This window comes from Phycodurus eques, chromosome 13, assembly GCF_024500275.1.
Source record: "Phycodurus eques isolate BA_2022a chromosome 13, UOR_Pequ_1.1, whole genome shotgun sequence".
NCBI classification, from domain to species: domain Eukaryota; kingdom Metazoa; phylum Chordata; class Actinopteri; order Syngnathiformes; family Syngnathidae; genus Phycodurus; species Phycodurus eques.
The window spans coordinates 24457235-24467013 of NC_084537.1; the positions used below are offsets into that span (position 1 = coordinate 24457235).

Here is a 9779-nt window from a genome sequence, read left to right on the forward strand (position 1 = left end):
TTGAAAAGGTACAAACCATGGATCGGCCCTGCAAAGATAAGCCCAATGGGGTAGTGGAGACATAAATTTGTACACACTCTCGATACTGAAATATATCTTTCCACCATAAACGTATTTCTGCGGGTTAAGTTTCACAGCCCGACGTCCCAAGCTGTGAGTCAGCAAAACCTCCCCGCAAATTTGGATCACGTAGCAGCTGACAGCTTAGAGATGGTGAACAATTGGTTCCTAAAATGTGAATTTGCTGAAGGGCTGGCGCACAGTATTAAACGGAGTGAACGGAATTGAACTGATATTTCTTCTAAGATTGAGCGTGAACACGAAAGACGAAGACTATCTTAAAAGACAAATGTTCTGTCTGAGGCGTCCGTTAACGGCCCAATCAGATGAACAAATACAAGCGTAAGCTGCACTGCTCAAAAAAATAAACCTCAACCTGTCCACTTTGTGAACATTACTGGCGTGAATCAAATCACAAGCTGTTGTGCAAACGGGACAGGCAACCGGAGGCAATTAGAGATCATCAGAACAACGACAAGCCCCGATAAGAAAAGCCCTCTTGTGGTGTGGGATTCGCCGGTGGTGGCCACGGACCGTTACCCTCCGCCCAAGCGTTACTGGCCAAAGTTGCTCAAGTCGTGAAGCTCAGAATGGCCCATCCAGCCGGTTTCTCTGTATCACAGCATGGCGTGAAGAGCTTGCAGGAAAAAACCTCACATAGACCAAACAAATAAAATAAAATAAAATAAAATAGAATACCTGAGAAGATGAAGGCAACGAGGCACACCTGACAACAATGCACCAACACAGACTGAACGAAAACAGGGAACTAAATACGAACAAATCGACGAGACAACGAGGCACACCTGGACAAGGCACGAGTGTCTGGAGGGAGCTGATTGGTAGACACAAGGGGCCGGGCTAAGGAGAACAGGTGGAAACGAAAACCTAACGAGCAAGACGAGCCATCGACATGAGTCACGAGAAAACAAAACGAAAATAAACCACAAAAACGGATCGTGACGCATTACCGATCTCTCTGAGAATAAATATTGATGGCGAGCTTACAGTCGTGCAGTTTCAAACGTATCCAGACACATTTAGGTTCCAGCAACGTATTCTCGTTAACCCATTTGTCGTTTTTCAGCTCGCTGTAATACAACTCTGTCGACTGTTTAAGGGGCAGGCTTCAAACGGTCGGACAGATTTGAATTCAACAAGCTTATTTTTGTAATTGTGGTTTGCGGTTGTGTGTAGACTGCGTCTTAATGTAAAGACTTTGGAATACTCGCTCATGTAACTAAATAAGCTAAGCTCTAAAATCCAGGGTAAACAACAACAAACAGATTGTTTACTATATCAATCGGAATTGTGCATTTTGTTTTTTAATAAAGGCAGGGTGCGTGATATAGCAGTTGTTATTGTGTATTTGAACTCACAATTGATCACATCCCTCATGCGATGATGTTTTGTTTTCCCTCAAAGTCTGCACAATCTGTGGGTGATTTCCCAGGATTGCAGTGCCGAGTGAGTCGGGTGAGTCACCAACGGAAAATACGAGGTGAGGAACAAAGAAATCTGCCACGAAGGTCTCAGCGGGTAACTAATCTTAAGCGCTGATGAATTTGGTACACCAGCAGAGCCCCCACCTTTGTTATCGAATCATTGATTATTTCCCCGCTTGTTCGCTGACTTTCAGAGAAAAACAACGACAGCAACTGCATTTTAGGCGTACAAGGCCTGTACAAATTCAATTGATGCATAATTAACAGGAATTGTGAGGTATCTCTTACGGGGCCCTGTAGGATCCTTGAAACGCTTCTCCGGTTAATGAGCTGCACGCAGCGGTGTGTGTGTGTGTGTGTGTGTGTGTGTGTGTGCGTGCGTGCACAAATGCTCTGAATACGGTGTGTTGTACACGTGTTCTCCCTGTATGCGTATTCACGAGGCTGCAGGGAGAATCCCATTGGCTTACTGACAGTTTAGAATGAATACGTATGTGTCTCTGTAAAAAGCATAGCTTGTGCATGCATGCACACTGACATCAATAATTCTGTGCTCGTGGTGCGAGTTGATAAGGTCTATTAATTTTTCAGTGATGTGAAAAAGGGAGCTCTATACTGTCACAACTTTGCTATGGCTACAATATAATACAGAAAAAAATGTGTATATATATATATATATATATGCGTGACGGTGTCATACATCATTCGAACAATTAAGATCGCAGACTGCCTCATTAAAAGTGTATTTAATGGAGAGTGTCTTACATTTGACAACAGGGAGGCAAAACATTGTAAGTAACGTTTGTATATGGAATGGGTCCCAACAGAAACAGCCGATCATTAATCAATCAAAACGCAAATCGGCATTACATGGCAAGCACACATATTCTTTGACTGATAATGGGATATACAGTATGTCGACGCAAGCAAACGTATCGAAATGTCTCATTAAGACGTTTCGAGTCGCCATGGATGCAGACCTTTCACTTCAAGTCAGTTTGGAGACAGTTGGTCACCGGGAGGGATAAGATAATGAATCATTTTGTTACGATACGGTCAAATGAGCGTGGAACTCATATCAAATGTATGAAAGTTGCATAGGGTGCTGTTGCCAGAGGAAGACAAATCACTAGAAATGTAGCAAATATGAATTCAGCAGAAAAGATGGAGACCAGCAGGCTGGACACATTGTATCACGTACAAGCAACGCGGATGTAATGTTCCCATCCACACGAGTGTGTCAAGTGGCTTTTAAAAAATAAAGGAACAAACAAAGAGCCTTGCTCTGAAGCAGTCTTTATGCTGTAATCTTCTACAATAGCAGCTATCGGTATGGTCAGTGCACTTTGCAATTGGCAAGAGCACGTCCACAACTCGCTGGATGCAACGCCAGGTACTCTAGTCCTTCAATTTGGAGTTCACGGCTTTGAAATGTGCAAAAACCCTTTCTTCGAAAACAACTGTTCCTCGCCAGTTCCTCACCAGCCGGATGAGAAAAATAAAGCATGCCAGTGTTTGTTACATTTCATTTTTTTTAATCATTTCCAAACGTTCAAAAAACTCAAACTCAGCTTTAAGCAACGCGGTCTTATATTTTGTTCTTAAACCATTCATAAGACAGTACTGTATAGTTCACGTTAAAACATTTTCAAAGATCCTACTTTATATGGAACGCATATTTGAAAAAAAAAAAAATACATAGTATGGAATGTTACCACTAGCTATATAGGATATGGTATTGGTGTAAGGATAATCATTTGATACTACTGTACGTCTGTGTTCTGTACACAAATTGCAGCGGTGATGCACTGGTTTGTTACCTCCTGTCGGGTGTATTTTGTGTCCTTTTTATCCATCACTTCAACCGAGAACCACAATGAGTAACATACTGTGTACGCTATATCAGGCGCGCAGGCTCCCTCTAGTGGTGTGTGTGCAAGAATCATGGAATTAAATGTCCAATTTGTGCTAGTGCAGTGAATTCGACTTTTCTTTTTTTTTTTTTTTTTTTTTTTTTAATCCAATGCAGTTAAGTACAGTTCAGTTGTATTTAACTTAAAGTACAATAGATTTGCATTCAATCATTTAGGAATGTTTGTTTTCAAACATTTAAGTACATTTTTGTACTTCGATTTCATGTGCAATATATGTCATGTTGACATGTAAATTCTGTGTCAAAAAAAAAAAAAATCCTAATCTAGAATAGATTTATGAGGTGAAATATCATCCAGTGATGGCTTTAGTGAGGCTTACGATCTTATTTGCTAAACAGATGAGGGCCGGCGGTACATTAATACATACATCGAAAGTCGTAGTACCTTATTAAATTGGCGTATTCCTCAAAAGATCCCCTATGCGTGCGGATCAATGGCTTGCCGCCAGGCTCCAATATTGGTTGAATAATCCGCTGTGATTGTAAAAGAAAATGATTCATTCCGCCGACACATTGGATGATTACCATCTCAAACACAAATTATGCAATTAAAATTCTACAGCTCGCCACTGATTATCACGATATAATAATCGTTTTTACGAGTGAGCGGCTATGTCCGGAATGTTATTGCTACCAGGGCGAAGGCTCGGCAGCGCCGCTGCCTCGCTCGTTGAACACGCAGGAGCGTGACCTTCTGCGAAACATTGGGACTCCTGGTCGTCTCCTGCCGCTGAGGTGCAAATAAAGGTCCCAGTGCAGGAATCTGGGATAGGAGTCTTTTTTCATCAGGCTGTAGACTTTCATCTGGGCGGCTTCGAAACAGCTCCTGGTGGGCTGCGCTAAATTCGTCCGGATGGCCATCTTGGTGCTGTAGTCAATGTTGACCTGAGTAAAATATAAACCGACGTGTAATTTGAAATCCTCAGAAATTTCCTCAGAAATTAAATGCCGAATTCTGGAAAACTGGAAGATGAAAAGTGCATTTGGAAGGCTGAATTTGGAGTTCCTGCTCACAAAGATGGCGCAAATTTCATTTGGACCATGAAACTCGAATCTTTACCAAGTTGCTGACATTTCTGACATCACAGAAACAATCGCAGCGCCCGGACGGTCGCACAAAACGACAATATGAATAGTAATCGATAACTGCATTTTCTGTGTTTGTAGGTTTTGGGGATAGCAAATGTTATTACTGGGTGTTTTTATATCGTCTAATACTGTGGAAGTGCAATTTTTATGGTGTGAAACAAACAAACATCTGGGAGAGATTCATTGAATTTCAATGGGGAACGATGACTTGAAATACGAGCGGTTCGTGGTGACACATTGTTTCTTTTCTACAGACTCTTTGGTTACGTTTTGAATCCTGTTCATGATTACCCGTGCCAAAATGAATGATAGCGGAACGCGAAGTACAATGTATGTATGCATGGACAATAATTAGCATTAGTGTAAATATTTATCTCACAGCACTCTCACAATAATTAAAAGCCAGCACAGCCGGCGGGTACGTTTGTCTGTTCTGTACAAGATAAAAGTGACATTAAAAACAAAGTAAAAAAAAGAAAAAAATTGAGAAGCTATATCATAAACTGTGATTTTATGATGATCAGTTTTCTTGACCGATCACGAGCTATAAACATCAGCATTTACTGTATAGCTAAAGTAACGTTCACATATCAAATTCCAAACTATATTATGCGTATCAGTGATAAAGAGTTGTCATTTTCCGGATTGTAGTTTTGTGAATAAAGTAAAATAAAATAACTCTGAGTAAAAAAAAAAAGAAAAAAAAGAAAAGAAAATGGAGACCGTTAAGCTGTTGAAAAAGTTTTGTTTCAAAAGTTCCTACATTCTGTGATGTGAAACTGGACTATATCAGCCATTGTGAGTAGTGCAGGTGCATTCATTTCCCCACAAACCGTACGAGCGGCATACGGACATATTTTGCCTGTACACAAAGTGTGTGGGCGCTGCTCTTTGCACTTTTGCAGAGAAGAGTCACAGCCACAAAGGGGACGCCTGCTCTTAACGATGAGATGCGGTCAAATCATCATCCACGCTGCAAAGAGAAAATCTTATAAAGTGCAGCTATCGCTCACCGGCTGCTTTGCAGTCACACGTTGTTGACAAGCGTGACCAAAAATGTGCTATTGCGGCTGCCCGTTGAGCGTTCATAAAGGTCGACTGGCTTCCCGATCCGGTAATGTTTCCGAATTCATCCGCCATACTTTTACCACCGCGCCGTGAATTTTCTGAACCCACGACAGCGCTCAGTGACGAAGTAAAACATATTCATTTCCGACAGCAAATTATCATGCAATACCTCTTTAGGTGCATCCGACTCAATGAAAACAGTATAAATATGTTTGGCCTTGGACAGCAGTTTCTTGTCAGAGTCGGAGGTCTTGAATTCTTCACACGCCAGCCAGAACTCTAAGTTTTCCTCACTGAACTCAGTGCGGAGGAACTGGGAGAAAGTTTCCACCCCGTCTGATATGGAGAAACAAACAAAGACGCACGGCGCAAGTGAGAAGATGTCGGAAAAAACAACAGCAAAAAACAACAACAAATCTGAGTATTTTTGAGTAGAAGGATGTGCAAATGGAGAATAAACTTTCCATAACTTCTTCATTTAAAGGCCAGTAATGTGTGCTTAATGTACACGAACAATTCAATTATCCAGGAATGTCTGATGCCTTTAGAATTTATTATTTTGTTCATTCGAGCAGAGCGATTCTGTATTATAACTAAAGCTTCACGAATACAAGCGTTTTTGTTTTTTTTAAATGTAGCACAAAGGGGCCATTTTGTTATAAGGAAGTTGCATTTTGCATGTTCTTCTTCTTCTTATTGAATAACTATAACTTTGCAGTCCAGCGTATTTCGGGCCACCATGCCGACCTGCACTTCTCATCAGTTCTTCAAAGGAGTTGCTCCATCGCAGGGCTGTCTCTGCCGAGATGCTGAGAAAAGATGTGCAAGTTGTCGTTTAGTGACTCAGCAGCAAGGTTGTGTGTTTCTGTCTGTCACACAAACAGCGGCACATGAAACCAATGGCATGAGCCTCACTTGCTGGATGTTGTCTTTCTCTGCTGAGTGACATTTTCGTGAGAGCCAGACCTGGTGAGACTCGGTCGGCCCTTCCGCTCCTCGTTTTGCTGTCTGCACACAAACGGGAACGCATCGAGGTCCATAAACGTGCAGTCGTGTCAAATCCGAATGACTCCCCTCTGGCACGATTCAGCTTGTTTTACATGTCACACATGCACATCTCTGAACTTGCAAAAAGGGGGACTCGCGCTGCAACGTTACGGGTTTATGCGGCTCGCTGTGGATATAATGACAGCTCTCAAGACTTTCAATCACACTCAAGCTCATGAACAGGTCTGTTATTCTTATAATATGCACACAATAAGGTCTCTCTGTATAAAGATACGATTGCTGAACTATAAAAAAAAAAAACGCACTCACATTTCTGACCAAATCTGCAGTAGGAATTCAATTCCAGTTTTGAAAGAATGGTTTTAAGAGTTCGACACCAACCTGCTGCTATCGGACTTCATTGCTGGCTCTTGCCTGTCTTGTGTGCCAAGCCTTTTGAAATATGCTTCCTCCTTCTTGGCCATGAAGTTAATTTGAGGAAATAAGAAAACAAGCGTTTCCATGCTGTTCTGTTTGCGTCTGGCGTGTGAGGCAGCAGGCCACAAATACCTCTGTGAAAAAAGCTTAACCGTCACCATCGTTCTGTAAACCGCGTTTGCATTTCGTTTCCCATACCTGTCGTTAGACTTCCTGTAATGTTGTCACCCCATTTCTGCTGACGGCTCTCGTCGTGATCGAGAAACCCCCCTTGTGTTCAACATCCTGTGGAGAGTTTGTACAGTATACAACTGCGTTTATTTTTCATCACATTGTACCACCCGAACGTCCGCAATTTTACTCAAGCAACAGTAAGTTGACATTGTTGCAGAGACATAAATCGTATAATCTATCTATCCTCCAATATTTTGCCCTTTCGCATGTAGCTCAATAAGCGATCACATATTATGGTAAGATGGAACGTAATTCTACACCACTGCAAACGTAAATACAACGCCGCCTCCCTGACAATCGAAACTGACCCTTGTTGTCTTTGTAAAATCTGATTTTGATCAACAATGGTGTGGCAGTTAGTGTGGCAAATTGACACATTGATACACAGTGAATGCATTATTTCCATTTTGGGGTTAATGGACGACGGGTGTTATTTCCCGTTAAAAGAGTTACAAAGATAGAGAGTCAAAATGCTTATTTATTCATTTATTTTTTTCCCAAAGGAAGAACACTCTTACTCTTGTGCCATTACTTGTGTTCCTTCTCTGTATCTCCACACACCTGGAGCAAGAAATGAGGTGTGAATGTTGGCTTGACAATAGATTGATTGCAAATTCTCGAAATTGCAGTGTCGCGCCCACCAAATTTCCATTTATCACAGAGCCATCTCAGGAGAAATGTTTAGAATAGAAAGCCCCGAGCACCAACATTTGTACAGGCACTGCAAAGTGAAAGTCAGACACCTGTGTAACTTCAGGCCCAATCAAAATCTCTCTCAAAGTCACATTAAAAACAACACATTGATTACAAGAGACACACTCTGTGTGCTGCAATTGTATGCAGCTACAGCCCAATGAGCCAATAAAGTGAAACGGCGGTATCCTTTCCCTTCAGGTAAACAACGGACAGCTGAATCGCTAAAACCAAATTGAATAGCAGTCATTTAGTTTAGCTGTATGTATTTGCCTGCTGTCAACATACCAGATGAGGGAAGCAACAAAATCAATAGGCAGAGCACTCCCCCGAAGGTGCTCCGACCAGCTGGGTGCAAAAGATTAGGGATGCTCTATTTTATCATTCTGAAATAATATTCCCATTTGCACTTTTAACTCTGTCACTATTTCAGCTACACCGTTCTTTTTTTTTTTTTTTTAAGTTGTTCACCCATAAAATGAAACCACGCAAAGGACAAACGAAGGCAAGTCTGTGCTTCTGCCTGAAAGAAACATTTGTCTCAAAGCAATTGAATCCAATGAAAACCGGTTTATCTCGAGTGTCACAGGCTAAACAGGAAGCGTTGTCCGGCCATCAAAGAAACGCCACAATCAAACCACCCGATGTAAAGTTCGCGTAAACGACCTCAATGAACACGATCGTAATGTATAGAAATGTTTTTTTTTTTTGTTTTTTTTAAAAAGACGGAGGATTTAGCAGAAAGGGGAAGTGATGGAAGCGAAACTGCTGTAGTCACATGTTTGAAGCAGGAAGGTGGGCTGTCGATACTTCCTGTCTCTTGTGTCCAGTCTGCCTCTGATGAACGGCTGCCCTTCTGATTTTGAACCAAAAAAAACAAAAACAAAAACAAAAAAACACACACAAGCAAAAGAACACACCCCAGAAACAGCGTGAAATATATATATATATATATTCACTTGATAGATACTTTATTATTCACCACAAAGCATGTTACTAATTATTGAAAAACAATTTTAAAAAATTGAAATACAGCATGCATCGGTACACGTGTTTTTAAAAAATAGAATCCAATTTATGTCATAATTAACAAGCTGCTTTGGGATTGCTTTCATCTGAAGCAGACACAGTTAAAGTTGATGGGGACGAATACATTTGGACGTTTACTGAACGTTCAATGTCGCCAGCATATCTGTCGACATATATATCGGAGAGTGGTGGAATGAATCATTCGATCCCCGCTCACTTACAACTAAATTATATCATTCGAAGGTACACACAATATAAATGTTCCAAAATGTTGTGCATCTTATTGAGTCAAAGAAGTATTTGATCCCCTACAATTCCCACATACGGGCCTGTGTACACAGCTGAGCATTTTCTACCAATCACCAATATACTTGATCTACACTCGTCACGCGTACAAAGGAAACCTGTCCAAAGAATCAATTTACCCTCCAATCTCACCGTAGGAACGCAAACGAGCTGTCAAAAGATTCCAGGCACCGGATTGTAGACCTGTACATGGCTGCAATGTGTTACAAAACCATCAGCAAGTCTTGGGGAGAAGGTGACGACTATTGGCCCGGAGAGACTCACAAAAAGACCATCGGTTGCCCTCGGGCTGGAGCGCCACGCAAAATCTTGCCTCATGCGATGGGGACGACCGTGACAAAGGTGAGCGAGCAGCCTCAAAGTGCATGGCAGGAACCTTTTCTTGATTTGAAAGCAATTGGGACCTCTGTGACCATGAAAACGGTCGGTAACACTGCAGCTCAATGAACTGAAATCAGACACTGCCCACAAGGTCCCCCTGCTCAAGAAAGCACATG

The 9779-nt window shown here is 41.6% G+C and overlaps 1 protein-coding gene across 2 annotated transcripts; it reads right to left on the bottom strand.

Moving 5' to 3' along the window:
* Nucleotides 1-2255: 2255 nt before the first annotated feature.
* rgs18 (regulator of G protein signaling 18) lies at nucleotides 2256-7394 on the bottom strand. Of its 2 annotated transcripts, XM_061694647.1 has the most exons (6): nucleotides 7219-7394; nucleotides 6985-7154; nucleotides 6511-6603; nucleotides 6343-6404; nucleotides 5765-5931; nucleotides 2256-4323 (listed from the first exon to the last, which is right to left on the bottom strand). In XM_061694647.1, exons 2-6 carry the CDS (start codon nucleotides 7104-7106, stop codon nucleotides 4069-4071), a joined length of 699 nt encoding a protein of 232 aa, XP_061550631.1. In that variant the 5' UTR covers nucleotides 7107-7154; nucleotides 7219-7394; the 3' UTR covers nucleotides 2256-4068. The 2 variants fall into 2 exon arrangements, with proteins under 2 accessions (XP_061550631.1, XP_061550630.1); XM_061694646.1 differs by lacking the exon at nucleotides 7219-7394 and having other exon boundaries at nucleotides 6985-7210.
* Nucleotides 7395-9779: the final 2385 nt, after the last annotated feature.